General features: G+C 38.2%; 1 protein-coding gene across 1 annotated transcript; it reads right to left on the bottom strand.

Moving 5' to 3' along the window:
* On the bottom strand, nucleotides 1–27,295 carry CD55 (CD55 molecule (Cromer blood group)). The gene is made up of 9 exons (XM_063114870.1): nucleotides 26,940–27,295; nucleotides 25,981–26,163; nucleotides 22,935–23,126; nucleotides 22,275–22,374; nucleotides 21,128–21,213; nucleotides 16,986–17,171; nucleotides 12,876–12,989; nucleotides 6,954–6,983; nucleotides 1–169 (listed from the first exon to the last, which is right to left on the bottom strand). Exons 1-9 carry the CDS (start codon nucleotides 27,043–27,045, stop codon nucleotides 117–119), a joined length of 1,050 nt encoding a protein of 349 aa, XP_062970940.1. The 5' UTR covers nucleotides 27,046–27,295; the 3' UTR covers nucleotides 1–116.
* Between the last annotated feature and the right edge of the window lie 240 nt (nucleotides 27,296–27,535).

A 27,535-nucleotide genomic window follows, 5' to 3' on the forward strand; every position in this document is an offset into this window, starting at 1 on the left:
TTAAGAGCACTATTGTATTTATTGTACCCACTTCTACAGAAAATTCTAAGAAATTAGAAAGATTCTGTGTACTTGTGTGCACCACCTTCTTCTTAACTCTTCTTTGGCTAAATCAGCTAGCAAAATTGCAAAATCACAAGCAAAATTGTCAACGTTATACACGTGTGTCCTGAAAGTTAAAAAAAAAAAAAGATAAAATCAAGATGACTTTATTTACTGATGATAAACATTAATTTTTAGTTACTATATCATAAACTATCAGAAAGAATTGTTAATTTGGGGTACAAAACAAATGCAAAATTAGTAACTTACAGACAGGTTTAGTTTAGCAGGTATGACAACAGTTAAAATATGACAGTTGAGCTTTTAATTTCTTGAGACTAATAGTGTCCAAGTGAGAATCTACTAAGATACTTTCAAATTAAAATTCAATGAAAAACCCCTGAATACTACGGAAGGAAGAGAGGAAAGATTTGTCAAGAGATTAAGACACTTAGAAAGTTTCACAGATACATTTACATCAAGTTATTTTTGTGTCATGATTTTCAATAAGACATAAATGAGATGTATGTTAAGATCTATAAACATGACTTGTAAAAAAAGATATCTTAACACACCTTGTAATATTTTTTAAACACTGTAAACTCTAAAAGCCACCAAGCAAAAGGAGAAGCAAACAGAAGATAAGCCAGTCATCTCAAGATGCAAATTGTCGTGAAGACGGCATTATTTTGCTCTGATGTATCACCCCCTCCCCCAGTATTTGTGGCATTATAGCATCTGACCATTGCAATAAGTTGAGTGCAAAGCACAGAACAAGATGATAAGCATACTGCTAACAACTCAAGAACTGATGCTGGGTTATGATAACGAGAGATTCAATGTGTTATTCATTCAACAAAGAAAAACTATTCTGGCAATAACAGAGAGACAAGCCTTTACTGTCCTTTAAGAGTCTTGCAGAAACCCTAAGCCAACCGTATTAATGAATATTTTGCAAGATACAGAAATTTAATTTTATTAAAAAACCATATAAGCTTTTCATAATTAACAAGAAGGTTCTCACTTCTTGAGGCACCAGTCACACTTAACTACATGAAACAGTGAATGATTTGCTGCTCTCATGTGTGCTGTACATGCTAAATAGTAGAGAAGGAAAAAACTAATTGAATTGCATAATATTAATTTTGATCAAAAAGCAAAATCAAGTATTTGTTTATACTACCACCCCTAAACTAAAATTTATCATGCAAATCTAACACTTCTTAAAGTAAATAAATACTTTGATAAGCAAACACAAAGCTACATTATCACTTCCACATTCATTAACTTTATCCTCTGTCCTAAATAAGATCAATTTTAATTAAATCAGTGTGAAATCAGGAGAATAATCAGGCATGTATGAACTTAGCTCTTCCTCTTAACAGCTTATACTTCCAAAATAAAGTAAGTGAAGTTGTTTATGTGCACATGAAATAGGAAAAGTCTTTCTGAGGGATTTGCATGAAATTTCCCTCTGAGAAAATGAGCAATTAGGCTTAATGCAAAATCCCGACATACAATTCAAAACAAATATTCCCTCCTTCTATGTTCCAGCACTTTTCATTCTATTAAAAATATGATGGCATTACTTTACTAAAGTATGGGAAGAAACTGATGCAAGCCAGGAGAGAGAGAGAGCACCTGGTAAACTCATCACACTTTGCTCCTTTCTGATCTGTACTGCCTCAGAGCACTGGCTTTGGGAAACTGATCATACTCTTTAAATCAATAATTTACAATTTGATCAAAAGATAACTCTATTTCACAAGGAGAGCTGGAACAAATGCAAGAGTACATAACATTGGTGGTTTAATTTTCTTTTTTCCAGAGTAGTTTTGCTGAGGCACCTGTACCAACTTCACTCACTTTATATGACTCAGAATTCTGTTAGTTTTTGATGGGCTCTAAACCACATTCTTAAAAAATTTTCTGAAAAATCTGGAGAGAAAGTTATATCCTACTACATTCGCTACCGTAGCATCTAGAGTATTTTATTGGTCTTAAACGAATATGATGATACTTCCACAAGAGTTTGCGGAAAAATAGAATTAAAAGATAGTAAGAATCTTTACATGAACTTTTTGAAGTGCCCTTGTACCTGTAAAAACTATTAACCCCCTTCCACCCAGGACCTAATGGGCAAACATTTTTCCTAAAAGACTGAGCTAGTTTTATGATTTACAGAATATTTACATACTTTAGCTTATAATAGGCTTAAGTAATATTATTAATTTAAGGAGAAAGGAAATAGTTACAGAAGGTAAGTAGATAGCTCACATCATCCACAGAATTAAAACAGGCAATTTAGTAATAGCATTAAAATATAGCTGTTCTTATTAATTAAAAAAAAAAAAACAAAACGGACAGGCATTAGGGCAGCTTAGAAATAACTCAAATTTAAATGAACTTCACAATCAGTTTTCTGAATATTTAAATCTACAGAACGGAAGATGGTCAATTTAAATCTTCTTCTGTTTGTCCATAGAATACATCAGAGCCAACCACACCATTTACATATATATGTGGTTTCAATGCAGATCAGATTTCAAATAGTCATTTTTTTGTGTTGCTATTTTAACATCTGAGTGCTTACCAAGGGCCAAGCAATGTTCTAATCTGTTTACAGGTGGCAACTCCTTTGATCCTTACTACAATTTCATGAGGTAGGTACTGTATTTCCCTCATTTTACAAATAAGACCGAGGCACAGAGAGGCTAAGTTCCTCCCAGTCATGGAACTCACAAACAGCACAGCCAGGATTTGAATCACTCCAAAGACTGCTCTCCTAACCACCGGGCTGTTTTGGGCTAGACTGGCATCTATTAATAAATATAACTCGGAAAAAGGTCTAATCACAGGCAATTTAACAATATATTAGAGGTTGACTTTTCCTAGATTTCTTTGCTCTATACAACACAAAAATACTATCGTAAATTATACTGAGGAGAAAAACAGGTGAGTTGATTATAGATCACAAAGTAAGACTTTGGCTTCCAAATTATGTTTCTTTGAAATGTGCATAGTGTTCTTAGACATACTGAGAAAAAAAAGAGACATAAAGTCTGTTCATCCAGGATAGTAATTACAGACAGAAGGTATGAAGAAACAGCATGTCAGAAAATGCAATACCGTAGGCCCTCTGTATCTGCAGATTCAACCAACCCTGGATTTAACCAACTGTATGTTGAAAGTATTTGAAAAATAATAACAAATAAGAATACAACAATAAAAAATAATATAAATAAAAAACAATTCAGTGTAACAACCATCTACATAACAATAAGCACCAGGTTACTTCAAAAAGTTAGTGGAAAAATAGAATTAAAATATAATATGAATCATTTCATGAACTTTTTGAAGTACCCTGTATTTACTTTGCCTACAGAATATGCTTTTCAGTGTCCTTTCTGTTGTAGATGAAATTTCATTTGGGAAAGCTCATCTTTATTTTTAAGATTAAATATACATACTCTTTTCAGCTGGAAAACAGAAAGTAATTGGTCAATTAAGTTGGTCAACAGCAAAACATTACTATAGCTTGCTTTTAAGACATAATCATTCTTTCCAAAACCACTCATTTTGCTTTCCTGTCACCTTTCTCAGACCCCCTTCCCTCCCCATCCCACCCTTGCCCCCACCAAGTCCCTGGACTCAACTCCTCTAATCTGTGCTACAAAGGAAGTTATAGAGGACACTAGAAAAGCAAGTGAAGTTGATATGACTAATGAGTGCATTAGGTTCCAAATCAGCAAAATACAGGTGCTGCACAGTTGTACTGCCATATGGATACCTAACTAAAAAGATTTATTTCCTCCATAGGTAAGTATTTACAGTATCTTACCTAATCGATTTCTTTAACTGATCTCCTAGCACTATCCATAAAATAAATCACAGCTCCTCAAAAATGTTGGGTTTCTCTTCCCCTCACCAGTTCCCATTAATCCCACCCATTTTCAACATCTCATTTTTGATTTGAATGATAAATGAAGATAGAAAATTCAAAGGTGATCCAGAATATCTTCTTGACAGCGTAAAAGGCTATTCCTAGAACACTGATCAACATATATGTAATTTAAAGGACAGATTGTGGAGGTCGATGGTTTAACAGAAAGCAAAAGCAAAACACAGATACATGAGAAATAAAATTCTATATATTTTCTCGTCAATTAATGAGAGCATATTATCTCCCAAATTAGAAACAGACAAAACTTTTAGTAGTTTATAATCTCAAAATTCATTTATCTACAGAAAACCAACCCAAAGGAGAATCAGTGCCAGTTTAAGATTTATGTAACTTGGGATAAATGAGAGAACAAAATTATAATTATGATTCCAATGTTCCTAAAAACTGAAAAGCTCTTAGGTAGGAACATTACATAACTTTAAAAAATGGATTTCTCCAATGAAAGGAATATTTTAGTAAGGTTCTCCATTATGTAGAACAATATTTATATAGTTTTAAAAACACTGCAAAGCAGTCTGCCACCTATCATCTCATTTGATTACCTCCAGTAATTAGCACGGTGCTTGGCAAACAGTAGGAAGTGTTTAGCAAATATTTATTAAATTGCATTGAATAATATCTTTTTTGCAGTTGAGGAAACCGACAGCAAAAAGGTTAAGTCTAACAGTTTATTGTCAGAGAAAAACTTATTTTTAGTGCCAGAATCAGGCCATGATTTTAACTGTTCATAACATTTTCATTAAAAATACCTGAGGTTATTCAAACAAAATTTATACCAGATGGGCACTACTACATTGATATGTAGGGTATGATCTCCATTCCCAAAGAACCCAAGTCAGAATTCTATCTACAAGAGCTGGTGTTAATAAAATGATGCTGTCTCCATTTCTGAAGAAATGAGGGCTTACCCACTCATTTCAAAAGGTTGCACTCACATATCTAAAGGAAATGCAGCTCATGTGATAGGAAAAACTGAGAAAGTTATAGATAGGTCTGACTGACTCCAAAGCACAAACTCTTTCTTCTATACAATATTGTCAAAAAACAAAACAACAAACAACAACAACAAAAACCCTACATAAAGCATGTATTCTCAATGGGGGTGATATCCTGAGAAGATGAGAAATTTTTTACTTTTTTTAATGTATAAAGTACAGAGATAAATGGGATATAAACAGATTTATAGTATATGTAGGGTACGGTATTAAAATTTCACGGGGGGTAGTGATATTTAACTCTGTACCCCACAGATATGTACAATCAACTATGTTACAATAAAAAATGTTTTTTAATAAAAATAAAAATAAAATTTCATGGGGGATAATTCAGAAAACAAGTCTAAAAAGGTTCTTGGGGAGAGGGCAAGGATGAAGGAAAAAAGAGAGAAAAACACTGATATGGAGCCAGCAGAATATCTTTAAAATTCACAATAAACAAGCTTCATTTATAAGGCAAATCAGGAAGTTCTATGGAGATTAGCCAGTCTCTTTCTTAGTGGGATAGGAAAAAAATCAAATACTATCAGAATTCTAAGATCATCTGTACTGTTCACTTACATTGCCCTGTATGTAGTCAATAAAAACAATTCCTTTGCAGTAGACTTTACTTATCTTTAAAGTGAGAAAAATGACTTGGCTCACAGAATAAACTTAATAAATAAAGATTGTTTCCAGGGTCATATCTTACACATATAACATCACCAAAAAGAAAAGTTGTTTTATGTCTGATTTAAGAAGGAAGGAGTTCCCCTTTATTTCTGAGCATAAGCTGGAATTACAACTAACCCTAAAAATGTTTTCTGGAAAATCACAGATCCTTAAATTTCAGACAAAAGAATAAGCACTTTAAACCTTCACTGAATGCCACTGAACAGGTGAGAAAACATTCATTCATCTACTGAACTCATCACTTTCAATGAACGTTAAATCATTAAATCACGAGATTTTCATTTAGAATACATTTATTTCTATTTAAAATACAGAATGAACAAAGTAAATTCCACCTGCTAGAATCTTTCAAGATACATATTTTAGCTTAGGAGAGGTTCATTGAAAATATAAAATAACAATAGTAAGTACTAATAATAGTAATAAAAACAATAATAAAATACCTGTTTTTAGTTTTATCGTCCCTTGGCTAATTCATGCATACATAAGATAGGGGACTTCAGCTTACAAGTACATGATTTAAAAATATAAAATCATAAATCCTTTTTTTTATAAAAGTGTATTTTCTAGGTCATTACTTGTCAGTATGCCAATTTATTAATATTGCTCCTTAACAAACATTTCTCTTACCATTTTCTTTAGGAGTTTATTAATCTTCTTGTTAATGCATAATATCAAATATGTTTAAGGAAAAAAAAAAAGACTGAACCAAATGCTAGAAGGAACTGCAACACAGATATGTTTTCGGTCTCACGTCTATAGTGACTGAATTTTTTTTTTTTTATAGTAACTGCTTCAAATTACTAACAGGAAAGGGAAAAGGAGGATGATATAAACAAAGGTAGCAGTGTGTCTTACTTGAAATAGGACAGACATCTAGAAATGGTCAAGGAGTAATTCATGATTAATTGTAAAATACTTGAGGATAGAAACTGTGTGGATAAATGTTTCCTTTTTGTGGTTCAGCCCCTAGAATAACACACTGAGACAATGGGCACGCAATAACACTTGATTAACTGGCCAAATGATTTGAAGTTATCCTAAAATTACCTTGAAACAAGAACATGGTTTGGAATACCTACGAACATACCAAGTACCTAATGGTGTCCACAAAACATGTCGATAAAATGCATTGACCTGCCTTCTCTTAGGGACCCCTAAATACTGCATTTTGATAGTTTTCCTAAGATAGATAAAAGGCAATATTTTCGTCCAGAAATATGGATTGCACATTCCACAGTGATGACCATTTTCTTTAACTGCCTGAGAACCACACTTACCATATATAATCTTGGTAATCTTGGTAGTACCTAAAGAAAAAAGAAAAAAATAAGAATTACAAAATAAAAATTTTAAAAAGTCATTAGTTTGCTGGCAACATAATATATACACCAATAAACTATACTTGAAAATTCAAAAGCAACTCAAATTTACATAAATAAAAGAAATTATAAATAAAAAAAACTATAAATAAATTTATGAAAACAATTACATATTACTAACTTAAGTAACATAAACACCAGTGCCTATATCTCTTCAGAGTCAACACCATAAATTATGACAAAAAGTTATCGAATACTAAAAGAAACACCAACTGAATTTGGTTATATGACTATATAGCAAGAAAGAAGTTTGAAAAGCTTAAATAGTAATAACTGTTGAGCCAATCCTACTAAGAAACTGTAAGAAACCTAAGGAACTTTCAGCAGACTACAAAACTCAGAATTACCATATTACCTTATTTATGTTTTTCAGTGAGTATAATTAGGCATTGCAAAAATAACAACTTTCAAATAAACACATTTTATTTATTTATTTATTTATTTACTTTTGTATTTTTTGTGACCGGTAAGGGGATCGCAACCCTTGGCTTGGTGTCGCCTGCACCACGCTCAGCCAGTGGGCGCACCGGCCATCTCTATATAGGATATAAACCCGCGGCGGGAGCGCCTCTGTGCTCCCAGCAACGCACTCTCCCGAGTGAGCCACGGGGTCGGCCCCAAATAAACACATTTATAATAATAAATCAGCTGCTCTGTTGAGAGAAATGAATACATATACTCAGAATACCATTTAGAACAGGCAATACTGCACAGCAGAAAAAGCACAGGATTTGGAGCCAGCAAACATGTGTTAAAATTTCAATTTCCTCCCCATTAATTATGTACTGGATATGAATCATACGACTTAATCTCTAAGCCCATTTCTCAGCTATAAAATGAAGCTAATAATATTTACTTTGCAAGGTTGTTGTAGGGACTAGTGTCGACAAATAGAAGGTGCATGGTATGCCACTATGGTACATATTCAGTAAGTGTTAGCTACTATCCTTTTTCAATAAGAACTAAATATGGTATATTATATAGTTCCCTAAAAGAATAAATTAACTGTACATAAAACAGAAATTTGACCCCAAATACTGATATTTTTTCATAATAATTGACAGGTTTAATCTAAATTTGCTAAATTTTCTTATACTTTTTATAGAAAGAAATATTTCAACGAAATTAGTTCTACAACAAATTCATATAAAGTGAAACATATAGGTTTGAGTGCTAAAAGTCACGTTAGATAATGAAACATTATTTACGTAAATTATAAAAACATACAAAACAGTAAGTACTACTTATTATTATGTGTTACTTGTTTCATACTACATACATACATATGTATTTTCATACTACACATATGTGTAGTATGAAAACATGGACAGGAAGCAAACATACCAACCTCAGGGAAGTAATCGCCTTATAGGAAGAAAAATGATGGGTAAACATACAGGGGAACTTTAACAATAATATCTGTAAAAGTTTAAATTCTTAAAAATATCTGGGTAATGGCAAAATAGGCTTCAAGATAACGATTATGAAATATATAAAACCATTATGAAAATATGGTCATAATGTGTAAAACCATAGTTAAAAAACAATTATTTGATGCCACTGGAGAACATTCAAAAACAAGCAGGAATTGAAGTTACCCTTTAAAAGAGAGGAACTAGATGGAGTTTTCATGCAGGGTTTAGATTTGCATAGATGTGGTGGAGGAATTCCCCAGGCCACATGGTATAGGGAGCCAAGAGCCCCAGCCTCACTGGCATAAGAAGTCAAAAGATGCTTTCAGGCCTGACAGAGCATCCAGAAAAGGAGGAGGCGAGTTGGAGGGGTTGGGAATGTTCTATTTAATGACATCTGTGGTGGTTACACGACACACATACTTTCTTTAGAAAAGTTATTGAGCTGTACATTTATTTTTATGCAGTGTTGTTTTAATGTATATGTTGACTTCAATTTAAAAGTTAAAATGATTTTTTATAAAATTATATTCTGGCTCAGTCCTGCTGATATTTTCCAAGAAAGACTTTAAAAAAAAAAAGAAAAAAGGTAACCTCTGTTAGAGAACAAGAAAGTCTGTAAAAATGGCTATATCACAGGCAATTTGTGGAGCACCTCCTGGCGTTCTGAAAGAGCATTAATTAGTAAGAAGTTTCACTCCTTCATTCAACAGGTATTCCTAAGTCTACGGAATACTTTATTCCACTTTCATAAAATAATCATTTATAGAGCCCTATAATAATATGAACTATTTGAAAGAATCTCTGTAGTTTCAATTACTTAGAAGACAGTGTTGAGATGCTTTACCAAATTAGCAACTCTATGGAATCTGGAGAGATTCTTCAGCATGTTTGAGGGATGGGTCTCGTCTCTGTCAGTAAACTAGATTCCAAAATCAGCCTTAAGGATGGTACAGATTTGGTTCTTTGAAGGGATATTGAAGAATTCAACCACTCGCTGAATGCCTATAGAAATTAGAATTCTTCACCAACCTTAATTTACCATTGTTTTTAAGGGGCCATGACCTTTTTCTATATTGTAAATGTTTCTTTTTAAAATATTTGCCTTTGCACAATTAAAGTCTACCTTTGAAGAAAGCCAAAAGCATCAATATAAAAATCCTACAATAAATTAAGACACTATTTAACCTTGCAATCTTGGTCAAGCTTAAATTTCCACCACAGCGCATTAGATCCATACTCAACCTGAATAGGGTCAACTGACCTGAAGAAGAAGTTCCTCCATTTTTAGATATGATTGTTGCATGAGAATGTGTGGTTGCCCTGGGAACATTTACCCCCTGTGCTGCTGTAATACGAGCAGAAGTGAATCTTTGTGTAACCTGGAGACCCTTAGTCACTGGGACATGTGCAGGAGTGAACTTTTGTGTTGCTGGAAGACTCTGTGTAAACAAAGCTTTTGCTGTGGTGAATCTTTGGGCTGCTGGTGTGGCCCATGTAGCAGAAGCATTAGCCATGATGAGATTCTGGGATGCTGGTGTGGTCTTTGTAGATACAGCATTTGATATAAGGGATGTCTGAGCTGTTGCTGGGGACTCTGTGGCTGAATTACTTGCTGTGATGTGTTTCTGAGGATTTAGTGGGGCTTCTGTCGCTGAAACATTTGCTGTGGTGTGTTTCTGAGGAGTTGCTGGGGCTTCTGTCGCTGAAACGTTTGCTGTGGTGTGTTTCTGAGGAGATGGTGGGGCTTCTGTCGCTGAAACGTTTGCTGTGGTGTGTTTCTGAGGAGCTGGTGGGGCTTCTGTCGCTGAAACGTTTGCTGTGGTGTGTTTCTGAGGAGCGGGTGGGGCTTCTGTCGCTGAAACGTTTGCTGTGGTGTGTTTCTGAGGAGTGGGTGGGGCTTCTGTCGCTGAAACGTTTGCTGTGGTGTGTTTCTGAGGAGCTGGTGGGGCTTCTGTCGCTGAAACGTTTGCTGTGGTGTGTTTCTGAGGAGCGGGTGGGGCTTCTGTCGCTGAAACGTTTGCTGTGGTGTGTTTCTGAGGAGTTGCTGGGGCTTCTGTCGCTGAAACGTTTGCTGTGGTGTGTTTCTGAGGAGATGGTGGGGCTTCTGTCGCTGAAACGTTTGCTGTGGTGTGTTTCTGAGGAGCGGGTGGGGCTTCTGTCGCTGAAACGTTTGCTGTGGTGTGTTTCTGAGGAGCGGGTGGGGCTTCTGTCGCTGAAACGTTTGCTGTGGTGTGTTTCTGAGGAGCGGGTGGGGCTTCTGTCGCTGAAACGTTTGCTGTGGTGTGTTTCTGAGGAGCGGGTGGGGCTTCTGTCGCTGAAACGTTTGCTGTGGTGTGTTTCTGAGGAGCGGGTGGGGCTTCTGTCGCTGAAACGTTTGCTGTGGTGTGTTTCTGAGGAGCGGGTGGGGCTTCTGTCGCTGAAACGTTTGCTGTGGTGTGTTTCTGAGGAGTTGCTGGGGCTTCTGTCGCTGAAACGTTTGCTGTGGTGTGTTTCTGAGGAGATGGTGGGGCTTCTGTCGCTGAAACGTTTGCTGTGGTGTGTTTCTGAGGAGCTGGTGGGGCTTCTGTCGCTGAAACGTTTGCTGTGGTGTGTTTCTGAGGAGCGGGTGGGGCTTCTGTCGCTGAAACGTTTGCTGTGGTGTGTTTCTGAGGAGCGGGTGGGGCTTCTGTCGCTGAAACGTTTGCTGTGGTGTGTTTCTGAGGAGCTGGTGGGGCTTCTGTCGCTGAAACGTTTGCTGTGGTGTGTTTCTGAGGAGCGGGTGGGGCTTCTGTCGCTGAAACGTTTGCTGTGGTGTGTTTCTGAGGAGTTGCTGGGGCTTCTGTCGCTGAAACGTTTGCTGTGGTGTGTTTCTGAGGAGATGGTGGGGCTTCTGTCGCTGAAACGTTTGCTGTGGTGTGTTTCTGAGGAGCGGGTGGGGCTTCTGTCGCTGAAACGTTTGCTGTGGTGTGTTTCTGAGGAGCGGGTGGGGCTTCTGTCGCTGAAACGTTTGCTGTGGTGTGTTTCTGAGGAGCGGGTGGGGCTTCTGTCGCTGAAACGTTTGCTGTGGTGTGTTTCTGAGGAGCGGGTGGGGCTTCTGTCGCTGAAACGTTTGCTGTGGTGTGTTTCTGAGGAGCGGGTGGGGCTTCTGTCCCTGAAACGTTTGCTGTGGTGTGTTTCTGAGGAGCGGGTGGGGCTTCTGTCGCTGAAACGTTTGCTGTGGTGTGTTTCTGAGGAGCGGGTGGGGCTTCTGTCGCTGAAACGTTTGCTGTGGTGTGTTTCTGAGGAGCGGGTGGGGCTTCTGTAGCTGAAACGTTTGCTGTGGTGTGTTTCTGAGGAGCGGGTGGGGCTTCTGTCCCTGAAACGTTTGCTGTGGTGTGTTTCTGAGGAGCGGGTGGGGCTTCTGTCGCTGAAACGTTTGCTGTGGTGTGTTTCTGAGGAGCGGGTGGGGCTTCTGTCGCTGAAACGTTTGCTGTGGTGTGTTTCTGAGGAGCGGGTGGGGCTTCTGTAGCTGAAACGTTTGCTGTGGTGTGTTTCTGAGGAGCTGGTGGGGCTTCTGTCGCTGAAACGTTTGCTGTGGTGTGTTTCTGAGGAGTTACTGGGGCTTCTGTAGCTGAAACATTTGCTGTGATGTGTTTCTGAGGAGCTGGTGGGGCTTCTGTAGCTGAAACGTTTGCTGTGGTGTGTTTCTGAGGCATTGGTGGGGCTTCTGTCGCTGAAACGTTTGCCGTGGTGTGTTTCTGAGGAGTGGGTGGGGCTTCTGTAGCTGAAACGTTTGCCGTGGTGTGTTTCTGAGGAGCGGGTGGGGCTTCTGTAGCTGAAACGTTTGCTGTGGTGTGTTTCTGAGGAGCGGGTGGGGCTTCTGTCGCTGAAACGTTTGCTGTGGTGTGTTTCTGAGGAGCGGGTGGGGCTTCTGTCGCTGAAACGTTTGCTGTGGTGTGTTTCTGAGGAGCGGGTGGGGCTTCTGTCGCTGAAACGTTTGCTGTGGTGTGTTTCTGAGGAGCTGGTGGGGCTTCTGTCGCTGAAACGTTTGCTGTGGTGTATTTCTGAGGAGTTACTGGGGCTTCTGTAGCTGAAACATTTGCTGTGGTGTGTTTCTGAGGAGCTGGTGGGGCTCTTGTAGCTGAAACATTTGCTGTGGTGTGTTTCTGAGGAGTTAGTGGGGCTTCTGTAGCTGAAACATTTGCCGTGGTGTGTTTCTGAGGAGCTGGTGGGGCTTCTGTCGCTGAAACGTTTGCCGTGGTGTGTTTCTGAGGAGTGGGTGGGGCTTCTGTCGCTGAAACGTTTGCTGTGGTGTGTTTCTGAGGAGCGGGTGGGGCTTCTGTAGCTGAAACATTTACTGTGGTGTGTCTCTGAGGCATTGGTGGGGCTCTTGTAGCTGAAACATTTAGTGTGATTGGTTTTTGAAGAATTAGTGGAGCTTCTGTACCTGAAGTCATTGCTTTGGTGGACTTCTGAGTAGTTGATGGAGTTTCTGTAGTTGGCACATTTACTGTGGTGGGTTTCTGAACTGTTGGTGGAACTTTGGGATGTGCAGATTCTCCTGTGGAGAAAAAAAAGTTAAGAAAAATATTAGCTAAATATCGCTTTCCAAGTTAAGATTTCTTAGCCATTGCTTGCCCTACCGCTATTCCCCACCAACAGCTAGATGTGACTTTTAGGAAATCAAGTCTTATTGTCTATTTCTCAAAGAAGTGAAATGCTATATTGCTTCTGCTTTGATATAAATTATACCTACAGGGGACTGAAGCAGATGTATACCAAGGTAGTATTGAGGTTCTGAAGCTATCTTCTGTGTGGAAAAACAGGAAACTGAAGTTGGAGTCAGTAGCAATCTAATTCTGTGACATATCTCTCTCTGTTTTCTCCCCCAAATTCTTTCTTCACTCATGCCAAGGCCAAAGAACAACTGAACCAAGGGAGACAACCACAGCACAGTTTATTTTCCAGTGCTTTTGTGACAGTTAGTGAGCCCGAAAACCTGTTTTGTTTCACTTTTTTTTTTTTTATAAAGTAAAACATCAGTTTGAGAAAAATACTTGATTTTTTCCTCTTGTGTAGTTACCAACTTTACATACTTTAGTTCCTCTTTAGATTTTAGGCCAGATAGCACATAATGTGAAACTTTTGTTAAGGACACACCCTGAAAATCACACGTCTAACACCATAGCAACGTTTTATGTCTTCAGAGCCTGTTTGCCTCCAGGTTGCTTATTCAGACTCCCTATTAAGGCAGTTTTAATTGTGCTGAAGCCTGGTTCCAGCACATACTAGTGAGCTTTGGCAAAGTTCTCTAATCCCGCTAAGCTTTAGTTTTCTCATGTATAAAATGAGGATAAAAACAGAGCAGATTGCCTAACATTATTATAAGGATTAAGGGAAATAGTTCAGGTAAGATAGTTCGCACAGTGTCTGTCCCTGAAGCGACAGGTGACCTCAACCCGTACTACCCTTGCCAGCCCCACCACACATAATATACTCTAGGTACTCAGATGGTATAAGTTGTTCTTCTGCTTCCTTTACCCATCTCACAGGATGCTACAAGGGATAGCTCAAGTAAAATACTTAGCAGGTAACACAGTACTTGCACTCAAAACTTGATGGATATTATTATTAGGGTAAGTGAGGTTTTTAGATAGACTTTTCATTCTAAGGTCCTCATATATAAAAATCACCCTTGTTCTACCAAGTTAGTTCTCATTTTTGATCCAGAGGACTTATATGCTACCAGAGTTTAAATTTCCCAGAAATTAATTTTCTAGTTATCTTTTTTTTTTTTTTTTTTTGATGCCTAGTTTAATTCCACCGTGGTCAGAAAGCATGCTCTGAATAACTTCAATTTTCTGAAATGCACAGCAATTTAGAACCCAGCACATGGTCAACTTTGGTAAATGTTCCATATGCACTTGAAAAAAATTTGCCATCTGTCACTATGGGGTTCAATGCTCTTTTAAGTTAATTTGTTTTAAGTTCAATTGTTACTCACATCTTCTATACTCTTACTGATTTTTGGTTGCTTGTTCTATTAGCTATTGAGATGGGTATGTGGAATTTTCCAACTATGATTGTGAACTCGTCTATTTCTCTTCTGTCCATTTTGCTACATACAGATTGAAGTTATTTTATCAAGTGCATACAGATTTCAGATGGAGATATATTCCTGTTGAATTGGCCCCTTTATCTGTTTTTTCTCTTGGTTTGATCATATTTCCTTGCTTCCTACCATATCTAATAGTTTTTTTTTTTTAATTGTAAGCTACACATTAGGTATAAAACACCCAGATGATATGATTTTCCAAAGCGAGGGTTACCCTTTCTGATAGGCAGATTGAGCTGCATTACAGTTTTAGTAAGACTCAGTCTACGCTCTTGCCTGTGTTCTTTGAGAGTGGCCCTTCTGGGCTTTTGGTTGAGAGTCTGGTGGATCATTGTTTCCTCAGTCCTGAAAGACTGCAGGAGATCCAGTTCTGTTTTTCAGGGTTTCCCCAGCCCAGCCATCCAGCCTCCTCCCCCACATAGCTTCAAAATGAGCAGAAATGTCTTAAGGGGAAGACTGGTGGTATGCTTGATAAAAGCCTGCTGCTCTGATGGGTATCTGTTGTCCAAATACCATCAGATTCTGAGAGATTCACTTTGCATTTTAGAAGCTGTGTATCTAGATTCCCAGCCTCACATGCAGCCTCAGAAATCAGCAAATGGCCTTGGGAAAAACTGGCTCTAAACAAGGATTCAGTTTCCGTGTATTACCCTAGTCCTCCACAACCATTAAAAGCTTTGCTGCCTTCTTTCCTGGCAGTAGTCTTTTGTCTGGGTCAAGATGGATCCTTAGCCAAGGCTCAGAATCAGCAAATGCCCCCAGGAAAAGTACAACTGGATCACCTCAGACCAGTAAGCCTTCATCCTCCAACACCAGAAATTTTATTTAGTTCACTCAGTCCTTATTCCCACAGCTGGACCTAATGCCTTTAAAAGTATGATTTTTTTGTAAGCCACCCAGGTTTTGTAGTTGTTGTAATGAAAGCATTGGCTTGCCATGACCTACTTGGGCACTACTTATAGTTTTAAGCTCTAAATAACTGATGACTTAATAAAACAGGGGAAAATAAACATTTAGTGGATCAAATGGCCAAATTAAAAAAACACACACATGCGAAACTTCACTTATAATTAAATGAATGAATTTGAACAATAAAATAAAATTTTCACCACTTACATTGTCAAATTTCCATATCATAATAATCACTATCATTAAAGGTACAAAGAAATACAATGACGTAATACTGGTGGGAGAGTACATTAGTATAGTGTCTTTGGAAACAATGTTGCTAACAGCTATCAAAAATTTAAATGCATATACCTTTGGTACAGTAATTACACTGCAAGGAATTTATTGAACAAATGTATTTGCACACATGTGAAATAACAGATGTCCAATAATATTTATTGCAGCCTCATTTGTAATAATAATTTATACAAAAAAAAACCAGAACCAAAAACCTAAATTCCCTGTAACAGGGGACTGGTTAAATAAATGATATAGCCATATAATTGATACGACACATAAAAGAAATATGTGTATGTTTATTTATATTCTAGAATAAAACACAAGAATTGGTAAAAAATGGTTACTTCTGAAAGTAGCACAGGGATAGAGACGATTTTTACTTCTCATTTTATATTCAACTGCATGGTTTTACCATTATGTCACTATGCATAACGTAATAGAAAATTATTTTTAATAAGCAATGACTTTTTAAATTTATGCTGATAGAATTTCAATTAAAATTATAAAAGTAATATTTGCTTTAGTCATATTGGCATTCACCACTACAAAAAACAAATGCCACCTATTGGTACTGTACAATGTTTAATCCAGCTTCGGTGATCTCCTAAATATGTCTTTTAAAACATATTTAAAAAGCCCTTCTAAGGATTCTGAGAGTACTGTCTGGATATAAAAAAAAAGACATTGAGGAAAAAAATCTGGAAAGATGAAGAGAGAAGAGTGAATAATAGAAATTCTGAAGGCAGAAAATAAATATATGTAATTCAATGAAGTCAACAGCTAGGCAACAGTTTCTCAGTTGTCACAACATGTGTGATCATTATGAGGGAACTTCAAAAAGTTCATGAAAAGATTTATATTATCTTTCAACTCTATTTTCCACAAACTTTTTGAAGTCCCCTCCTTTCTAGAGCCCTCAGTGGAATCTAAGGTTCCTGCTCCAATTTAATAAAATAAACCACTTGATATGCTCTTTGTATAAACAAAGAAATAATTGTATCAACTTACTGAAAGTAACATGGTATGAAACAGCAAATTTAAGCTACTTCACTAAAAATGGCATCATTTATATATATGTCATATATGTGTGTATACAAGCCACAGACCCCTCTGAGAATTTGATGAAAAATGTAAATATGTATATGTACAACATTTTATATTCTTTTCTCAGAGAGTTCACAGACTCTCCGCAGCTTGTGTAGACTTAAAGGTAAGAATAAAGCAAACATATAAATAACTAGTTAAACTGATTACCTTTGCACTGAGGTGCGCTGGTCCATTCCCCTCCACCATCTTTTACTGTACAATAAACATTGGGCTCTCCGACCAGGGTGAAGCCTTGAGAACATTTATACGTTACAAACTGATTATATACATAGGTGTCACTTTCCCGTAGAATTATTCCATTGGCAATTCTTGGTGGATCTGGACACTGAATTGCTTTAAAAAAAATTCCAACATAATTTAAATAAATAAAACTGGTAAAGTATTTGTACAAATAAGTAAGACTAAAACATGTTAACAATCTAATTTTAAAAAATCAAAATCTATCATTTTTCTAAACTCAGCATTATCAACAAGGCCTATTAAGTAATCAGTAGCATATTTGGAACTTTGAATGCAAAAGCTGTAGAGCATAAATGCGAACCATGAAATCAATTTATAGAAATAATATTTAAAACATGTATGTACAACAAAAATTACAAAAAAGTTTGCACGTTACATATCAAACTGGTGCTGGAAAAATCAAATGCTGAAGGTGTTTAGAGGCAAAGGAAGGCAGTCAGAGAAGACTTTACGGAGTAAATGGGACTGGAGTTTAAACTAAGAGGCACTTTCTTCTAAGACAGAGCAGAGAAGAGAGAATTGCTCTTCATTCCAAGGAGAAATGACGCCAAATGATAAGAGTTAGGAATTCAATCAGAATGCTTGAGATAAAAATACAGATTATTTCAGACAGAGCAAAAGATCTTTAATGTCACAGTTGCATTTTGACTTCTAGAGTAAAATTTTTTAGTATGTACTGACAGAGATTTTTATTCAAAATAAATCATACTAAGCAGCTAAAATTGTAAAACAAACACAAGTAGAGTCACTCTAGTTGTATTGTAAAAAGAGGCCTCTCTGTGACAGTTATGCTGACAAAATACTCAATGGTTCCACATTCTCTAGAGCAGTAATATTTTTTAATTTTTTAAGAAGGAAAGCAGTGTAATCACATGTGCACATCAAATCATATTGCACCACATGTACTTAAGTACCTACAGAATACCAGCAAATTTATAAATTACTCCTAGGCCATTGATCAAAGCAAGGAGCGAGAACATGCTATTCTGATTACTCTAAGTTAGGATGTGTAGGGACTACACACACCACCACTAGTTCAGTTCAAACACTTTATGAACACCTGATACATACACGGCATTGTTCTACAAACAGAAGTGCAAAACTCAACAGGATGTAATTCTCCATCTTAGGAAAGAGATTCAAAGAGATAACTTCGATACAAAATCTGAGGGTTATCATAGAAGTACTGCAAGTGGTTTGCAAAGAGAGAGGAAGGACAGTATACCAGGCTGGGAAATCTTCCTGTAAGACTAGGGGAACCAACTCTTAATGAGGAAAACAGAGCCAAGCAAAGAAAGAGCTGGAGGACAATCCAGGCAGAGGCAGCAACATAAGGAATGATGTGGGGACATGAAGAAGCATGAGGTACAAGAAAATGACAAGCAGACTGCACAGGTAGACATAAAACATGAGGGCAGGACGTGAGTATGGAGCAGTCGGTAGATCATGGAGAGCCTTGTACCCTATACTAAGGACTTTGGGCTTTGTAAGGAATGGGAGGCACTCATAATCTTAAGAAAAAGGAAGTCACGCCTGTGTTTCAGATAGATCACTCCGGGCAGAGTATGGATGAAACATTAATGGAGCACAAGAAAGGAGGCAGGAGGCCACTGCCACCAGGATCGCCCTTGAACCCAGACACTGAAGCTCCCGCCCCAGGCCCCACACTTTAAAAGACTGTGCTCTGGGCCAGCCCGTGGCTCACTTGGAGAGCGTGGTGCTGACAACACCAAGTCAAGGGTTAAGATCCCCTTACCGATCATCTTTATAAAAAAAAAAAAAAAAGAAAGACTGCTCTGGCCCTTTTCTAGATGTGTCACTCCCTCTGCAGGGCTGAGAGGACATGCTCAATGAGACTACTTCCTCCGTTCTAGAACATGTTCCAGGAACGAGCACCGTGTATCACGTGCTCCGTGACGACCCGTGCATCACAGACCCTTCACAGTGTGGGAAGGAGGACGGCTATTTGAGGGAGGGTGGTTCTTAGGCCAGGGACTCCCATCTATATTCTTGCCCAGGCCCTGAAAATGTTAGGAGTGGCCCTGATTGCTATAGTACAGCTGAGCGACAATAAACCATGTTAGAAGTGGTATAGATGGAGGGTGAAAACAGGTTTGAAAAATATATTGAGGAGGTGAAGCAAAATGATTTAGTGATTAGAGGTGGGAAATTAAGATAAAGAGAGGGGTCTGGGATAAACAATCATTATAGTAGCAGGGATTGATTACAGGCTAGCAGATACCAGCACAACTGAAATTAATTTTGAAAAAAAAACCCCCAAAAACCAAACATTGGTAGAGTGATAGGAAAACAGGTCCTTCTGACAGTTAGGCTTCATTCAGAGGTAAACAGGTACGACCTTTTTTTGACATATAACAAAGGAAAATTCTTAAATGTATCCATTGTTCTTTCCTCCTTCATATCAACGGAGCGTCATGTGTCTCTAGGCCAGGGCTGCACACTTGAGGTGAAGCAGCTTACTGTTTAAGAATTTACTTTCCACTCAATCGCTTTGGTATTGTCAAAATAGAAAAGTTATGCAGGAAATCAAAACTAGAGCCTAAAAGAAATAGAGACTTATAGAGATAGTGGAAGACACTAGGGTTGCTTAGGAAAGGGGGCTCTTTCCTGCAGGATGCAGATGTCAGTGGTTGCTGAGTTGGAGAGATGGATAAGCGTCAAGGAGGAAAATACAGACATGAGGATATTCACCATGGTGTTCAAGACACCAAACAGTGAGTAAGACTATCGGCTACACGTGGGCAAGCATGAAGGGAAAGTGGGATTGCAGTGCGAAAGGTCTTCTATGCTACCATCCACGGTCCACATTTTTGTGAAATTCATGACGGCAATAGCTTGTGAAAATAGTGGCCTCAGTCTGGGAGATTTCTAATTTAGACTTTGTGACACATTGCCTGGGCCAGAAAAAGATGTGGTGCAGCTTCTTGCTTTCCATCTTTAATTCGGCATCATTTATATATCTCTTACTAGATAGTGGGAATGGGAAAGGTGGTAGTGGGTGGTAAGGATGAAAATTTAAAAATAATCGTAATGAGAAAAAAGTAGCAGATTTAGAAGGGTGGGCACACAGTGTATGTGACAGGAGCAGGCTCCTCGATGGCAAGGCTTCCTTCTATGTGTCTTCGTGTCAACTGACCCCACCCATGGCCCACCATAGGGGGCTAATTGATAAATGCTTGATAAATTACACAATCTATTCTAGTTTCCTGTTCCTACTAACACAAAAATCTTGAACTTAGAAATAATTTTGATAGGAGGGTTTTTAGAAGCCGTTTGCAGAAATGTTAAGTTGGGTGAAGAAAGAGAGAAGGATGGGAGAAATAAAGCTTACATTTAAAAATGCTGCATATATTTTACTCCTCTCAATTTTCCGAAGACATGTGTCTGTAAGGGACATAACTTTGACTGATATACCCATTTGATATTATTTCTGTGCCCTATCTCCCTTGGAGAAAATACAGTAACCCCATTTCTTCTTTATTATATAACCTTATTTCTCTAATGATAAAAATATATCACACCTTAAAATACTTCTAGATAATTATCTCAGTTAATAATACCAAAAAGAGACATGAAGGCAATGCTGGTCTTGGAGAAATGATGGATCTGAAGTAAGAGACATGGGTTAAATGCCTTCTACTGCCACTTGTTTAAGGATATACAGTGAAGTCATCTGGATACTTTGATCCATAGTACTTTCTTCCATAAAATTGTGGGGGTGTGGGAGAAATCCCCTCTCTTTCTTACCTGACTGTTAGAAGAAATGGTTATACAGTAAATGACCAAGCATAACACAAACCTGTTTGTTTTTAATCCTCATTCTATATAGTTAAGGATATTGAGGCTCAGAAAAGCATGGTGGTTTATTTTCACAGCTAATAAATTAAGAAACATCCCTAGAAAAAGTCTTTTAATGAGTGAAGGGTGCTACAAATATACACTGTGGATTATTCTTAATGAAGAGAAAATAATTTATCATTTATTATTCAGTCCACAACCTGAGTGCTTAGAGTTTTTAAAAGTCTTACCTACACACAGTGGAAATCGATCACTCCAGCCTACAGTATCCCCTGTAATTTGACAGTAACTGGAAGATGAACCAACTAATAAGTACCTAAAACGATAGGGAGAGAAAAAGAAATTTGTTACATTTACACATATTTGACTTTCCCCCAATTCTCCAGAATATCATCTTAAAATAATATTTATCATACCAACAGTAGATGGAGACAAAATAGTAGGTAAAGTCTATATGGAAGTTTAAAGGAAAAGAAAAAGTTAAGTTTAAAAAGGTGAACTCCAAAGGGTAAGACAGTATAAGACATGTAGAACATTTTTATTTGCATGAGGCATATGTTAGAAAATATAAAAGTGTTTTAAAACATTTTTAAATGATGTAGATGATTGAATATTTTGTATTTCTGAGTTTTAAAGATCAGTAATAGAGTGTACTTCTATTTAAAGAGTTCAAAGTACTTCCAAGATTGTGTGTTAATGACCCAACTGACATCTGTGTTTAGTATTGGTGACAAGTGATAGCAATATTTTTATTTTATAAAGAACAGGAACACACTCATACACACACACACACAGTAAAATAACATAATTCGATCTGCAGATATTAAACGAGAAAATGAATATAGTAATGTTTTCAACTGTCTGAGACACCAATGGTACTCACTGAGTAAGTTCCTTTTCCCTACATAACATATAAATGACCTTAGGTTAGACCAGTAGTAGGTATTTTCACAGTAATGTTTTTAGCCCATATTTCATAAGTTTGTTTGCATACAGAAAAACCCACATGTAAATTCATTACTTAGGTCAATTGAAGATTGGTTTTATATTTAAACACTTTAAGGATTGTCATTTCTGCAAGTATCATCAACAGATTTCAAAATTTTTTTACTAATCACATTTAAAATTTTATATTAAATCACATACGTACTAAAATCTAGGAATTTAGAGAATCTGACAATATAAGAAATTTTCCTTTCTTGCCCCATTTTACTAAATTTAACTGTGATGAGCTCATGATAAAGGATCTTTGAGGAGAGGGGTTCTTTTAGTTCCTACCAGCTTGTGAACACCAGTCATGAATCTAATAATCCCCACCTTAAATCCTGATTTGTTTTTCATTTGTTAAATATAGAGTTTTAGTGTGCTAAAACTTACCCTATGTCACATGAGAAGTAGATGGTTGAACCAAACAATATGTCAGTTGTTATATTGATATGACCATTTACTAAATCTCCAAGATTAGGACATGATTTTTCTAGAAGAGAATACAAATTTATTTTTTTATTAAATTATCAGGCACATACATAAAAAGGTAACTATATGAGGTGGTGGATAGGTTAATTAGCTTGATTGTGGCCTTCATTTCACAATGCATATATATATATATATATATCAAAATATCATGTTATATACCTTAATATATAAAATTTTTTGTCAAGAATACCTCAAGATGGAAAAATTTTAAAAATTATCAGGCACATATATGCAAATTCATTTTCTGAACCATTGATATTTCCTACCTTTCAACTTCTTGAATTCTCCCTTCTTTTACGATGTTTCAAAAAAGCAACATATTTAGAATATGTACTTGTTTCATTTTAGATAACCTCAAACTAATTAGATGTGAAATTTGTAAGTATTCCTAGCAGATAGATATTGAGTTTGTCTAATTGAAAATAAAATGACTCTCATGGTTCCTTTAAACATCATTCTAAATAATAACATATACACATAAGTTCCAGCATGAATGAAGGAAGAAATACTATTTCCCCCAAACACCAGATGATTGGGAATACTAGTTAAAATTATACTTACTTTCACAAAATTCAGCTGGTTCGGACCATTCTAAACTCTTAAGGCAAGTTATTTTTCCCAATTGAGTAGGGTCCCTTCTGTAGCCCAAACGGCACTCATATTCCACGGTGGAACCGACTGGGAAATAATTCTGATTGCTGTAAGTCTTTTTGAGGGATGCAAAAAGTAATCTGGGTGGAACATCACAGCTTCCTAAAATTATGAACAAAAGCAACAACAAAAAAAGTAGTATCACCTTATTTTATAATCTAATTATCTGGAACTATCTGGTTCTTAAATCACCCCACTTTCTTTACTTCTCTGCACATATTTCATATTTAACTATATTAATATCACTACAGCATTTGCTGTGTATCAAGTGTATACTCCTCCCTCAGTATCAGCGGGAAACTGGTTCTACGAGCCCCAAGGATTTTCCATGGATGCTCAAGTCCCTAATATATAAAGGTGTAGTGTTTGCGTAGAACCTACACACATCCTCCCGTATACTTTAAATCATCTCTAGGTTTCTTATACTATCTAATACAATGTACATAGGTGTTATACTGTGTTTTTTTGATTTGTATTATTTTTATTGTTTTTTCTTCCCAAACATTTTCAATCCACTGTGCCATGTGCCACCCTGCTATAGGGAACGGCATGGGAACCTGAGTGATACCCCTTCTTCTGCAGGCTACAAGGGGGTCCCACATGTGTGGCATGGCTCCATGGAATTTGTTTGTTCACCTTTGGTTGCTTGACAAGGCTTCCCAGAATTAAACAGCCTAACCTTTTGGCTTAGTATGGCTTTGGGAAATTCCCTGGAGTTTCTCAAAGGACATGTTAAAATACATCAGAAATAACTGGTTTATTTAAAGGGCATTGTCAGTACTACAGGTGTTTTTGATGCATGTTCTCAGTATGGGTTGGCTCGATTTAATTTTATTATTAGTCTTTCTTGTTAGTGATGTGTGCATGGACACATCGTGGCTGTGGTCATGCTCTTTTACGTGTGGAATGAAGTTACTATGTTGGATTTCTATCCACATCCCCCAGGGAGGTGGCGGGTCCAAGTGCAGTGGTGTTTACAATTATTTGATCATTAACCAGTTACAGATTTCTTTGTTTTCCCCATTCCCACAGTTTCACTTGACTTACCAAGAACATGTTGTTACTAGTAATAATAAGAATGATATAGTGTGTTTTGTTAGTTTGAGTAGGATCATTTAACTTTTTACTTTGTCCCCTGTGCTGTTCCCGGAGTCTACTGGCAGGGAAATAAAAGGTATAAATATTGTGATTTTGATTATAAATTAAAATGATCAATATAGAGTATAAGCAATATTAAATTGTTAACCATAACTAATCAATGTTATTAAAATCAAGTATAGTAAGTATAAATAAGATTAAAAAACAGTTAAATTGTAAGTTAAGAAGGTTAAGAATTAGAGTTTAAACTAAAGTCTGACACTTTTTAAAGCCAAGCATGCTGCTATTGTATAGTTTCCTGGCCACAAGCCATGCTTTGGGGTGAACTATTGATGCTTGAGTGGGTGCTTTTGTCACAGTGTCAGTGCTTTGGAACATTCTGATTTTCTTTTTCTATAGAGATGAAATAAGAAATGTTTTGATTAAAAGATGAATCATTATGTAAAAGATTAAGTAAAAACATATAAATAAAGCAAGATTCTTGTGGTTGTTGTCCACACTTGCACTAGACACTTGTGGTCCGCCTTTTTCTTTTTTCCTCATCCTATCCACACCACCTATTCAGGTCCAATGAATCCTGCGGAGCTGGTCTCCGGCACCACGGTCAGCTGAATCTGCAGATATGGAAACTGCTCATACTGGAGGGCCAACTGTATCTTCATTTCAGTATATACTTTCATTTCCTAGTTACTAGAGGCCTGTGAAGTAGACCTGATACTCAGGTCACTATTCCCACCTTCCAAAAAACATAACCCATTAAAGTTGCTTGGCACAGTTCTGGCACTCAATAAACGTTAGTTCCCTTCCCCTGTTGTAAGGAACTACACGGTACCATGTGATATAGGGATAGATAAGAATGGATATTTCCAGACACTTGGACTAATGTCCTGGACAACAACAATAATAGTAATAATAGATAGTATTTATTGAACACTTCTAAGTGTTTTACACATATAAACTCATTTAGTCCCCACAACAACCCATGGAGACAAGGATCAGATGAGCCAATTGTGTCATAAAGTATTTACAAACTGTAAACAGCTAAGCCAATGTAAATCTAGAGAGACATGTTCTCATGGAAAGGACATTGGATTTGTAGTCAAAAGGCCAAGTTTGTCTCTTCGGCATAATGGCTGCTGATCTTGAGGAAATGAACTCCTGCGGGCCTGTTTCTTCTATTGTAAAATGGGGATAGGAGTCTCTAACTTACCTTGTAGGGTTCTTTGGAGGATTAGGTGACATATGTGGGAGAGTTATAAACTTTAAAACATAAGATATGTGCAAAGTCTTATGTACTTCATCCTATTACTGCCTTATAGCATGGATAGATAAAAATAAAAAGTTAAACCTATTTCACACATGGTTTCAAAAGTATTTGTGGCAATAACTATATTTACTGTAGCTTCCACTGATCCAAGGCAGAAATCAGGTATTACCTTTAACCTGTATATCTCAAAGCTAATGCAGGGACATATATATAATAGATTTCGAAGTAAATATAGGGGGCTTTCAAAAAATGCCATCACAGAATTGTATTTGTTTACAAAATAAAATTTAAGAAAACAGATTACCAATGTTATGTGTCTCCAGATAATTGCCAAATATATTCATATGTAATCTACTCAGTAAACAGTGGCTATTGTTTAATTTCTTTATTAGTCCATTCGGGAGATACAATGTGAGGAAGAAAAACTCTTAATGAAGGAGCAGGACCTACTCAGGGAAGTAATGCCTTCCCTGGGGGGTTAATAATGCCAGAAAACTATCAACTCCCAGTAACTGCAAAGAGGTATAAGAACAAACTTAACGAAATACATTCTGTTCCCATCACTTTTCTAAAAAGAAATGAGAAACTTACGATTACAGAATTCTTCAATGTCTGACCATTCGCTGTCAGCACAGACCACTGAGTCTGGCTTGCCAGGAATTTTTACAAAGCTTTCATCACATCTGTATGTTACCTCACTTCCGTCTGGAAAACTTGTAAGGTTTCTCAGATCTGGCTGGGCATTAGGGACAGCTGCGGGAAGACCGCAGTCACCTAGGAAGGAACAAGGAAAACTGAAGGAAATACCACTTTTCAATTCACCGCAACATTCCTCTCTCAAGCCTTAAAAAAAGGAAGCAGCAACGGCTTTTGATAAACATATAATATTTCCACCCAGTGCTGAACTGTCATACCAAGAACTTGCTAGGCTTCGTTTCCTGTCAATCTATTCAAGACTGAAATAAGTAGAGAGAGCAAGTAAACCCCTCTTCCTTCATTAGTTAAAAAATAAAAAGGGGGTTAGCATGTACCAGGCGTCCATGTAGATAATATTGCTAGGTCCCCTTGGAACGTTACACCTTAAGGAGATGACCTGCAAGTTTGTCGCGCCCATGCTGCACACGACTGGACTCTGTGTGGAGAGGTGAAGTGGCCAGCTATTTGGCCTCGCCCTTTAAAAAGAGGAGCTTGTCGTGGGGTTGGGAATTCACTCCACCTGAGCCCTCCCTTTCGGTCTTCCCAGGTTTGGCTGCTCCGCACACTAAGCCGGCGCTTCCTCGACCTTCCACGCCCATCCCTAAAAGCCACGCCAGCTGGGGTCCGGCACAGCAAGATCCCCACATGCTGGTTAGCAACGGAGATTCCCTTCCTGGCCCAAGGGATCGTGTCAGGAGGACCCAGAGCCTTCAAGGTACAGAAGCCGGGGAACAGTCTGCATTCCTCACCGGCCAGGTCCCCAGCCCCTCGGCGCGGTCACCGACACCGAGCGGGCCCCTCCCACGCAGCCTGGGGGCTGAACCGGGCGGGCTGGGTCCGCGGGCCCCACTCACCCCGCACAGCCGGCGGACGCAGCAGCAGCAGCAGCAGCAGCAGCGGCGGCGACAGTCCCCCGAGGAGGCGCAGCACGGCGAGGGCGCTCGGTCGCGCGAGACTCATGGCGCGCGGGGTAGGGACGGGCCCGTGTCGCAGCAGGACGGAGAAGGCGCGGTAGGTGGCAGTGAAGCGGGTAGTTCCGCGAACCGAGATAAATGAGCGCCTGGGGTGGGGCCAGAGGGCGGGGCAGGGAAGCTGGCCGTGCAAGGCGTTTGTTGCGACCGGGTGCAGGGCGTGGCCAGGCGGGGACCCTGGTGTCACCCGCTCCCGGGGACCCCGACTCCGGAAGAGGGTTTCAGGGCGGGAGGAAGGGCTCTCTGGCACCGCACCCCGCGGCTCCTTCCTGCCACTGCCGGGTGGGCCCCGTGCTGAGCTGCCTTCCGGAGACGTCAATATCTGCTTTCTAAGTAAACAAAGCCCAGGGGGAAGGGGCCAAGGGAGTGGGTCAAGTGACACAGGCCTGGCTCCCCCCGTCGCGGTGGTGGGCGGCACTCCTCCAAGCTGAACGGTGGGAGTGCTGGATTCAGAGGTGGCCCTTAAGGAGCTGAGAAAC

The sequence above is a fragment of the Cynocephalus volans genome, chromosome 11 (genome assembly GCF_027409185.1).
Source record: "Cynocephalus volans isolate mCynVol1 chromosome 11, mCynVol1.pri, whole genome shotgun sequence".
NCBI classification, from domain to species: domain Eukaryota; kingdom Metazoa; phylum Chordata; class Mammalia; order Dermoptera; family Cynocephalidae; genus Cynocephalus; species Cynocephalus volans.

Coding starts and splice junctions, on each gene's coding strand:
- CD55 (XM_063114870.1), bottom strand. CDS start 27,045: ATGAGTCTCGCGCGACCGAGCGCCCTCGCCGTGCTGCGCCTCCTCGGG. Junction 22,375..22,934: donor ACCAGCTGAATTTTGTGAAA/GTAAGTATAATT, acceptor ATTCTCTTCTAG/AAAAATCATGTCCTAATCTT. Junction 17,172..21,127: donor TCGATTTCCACTGTGTGTAG/GTAAGACTTTTA, acceptor TTTTTTTTAAAG/CAATTCAGTGTCCAGATCCA.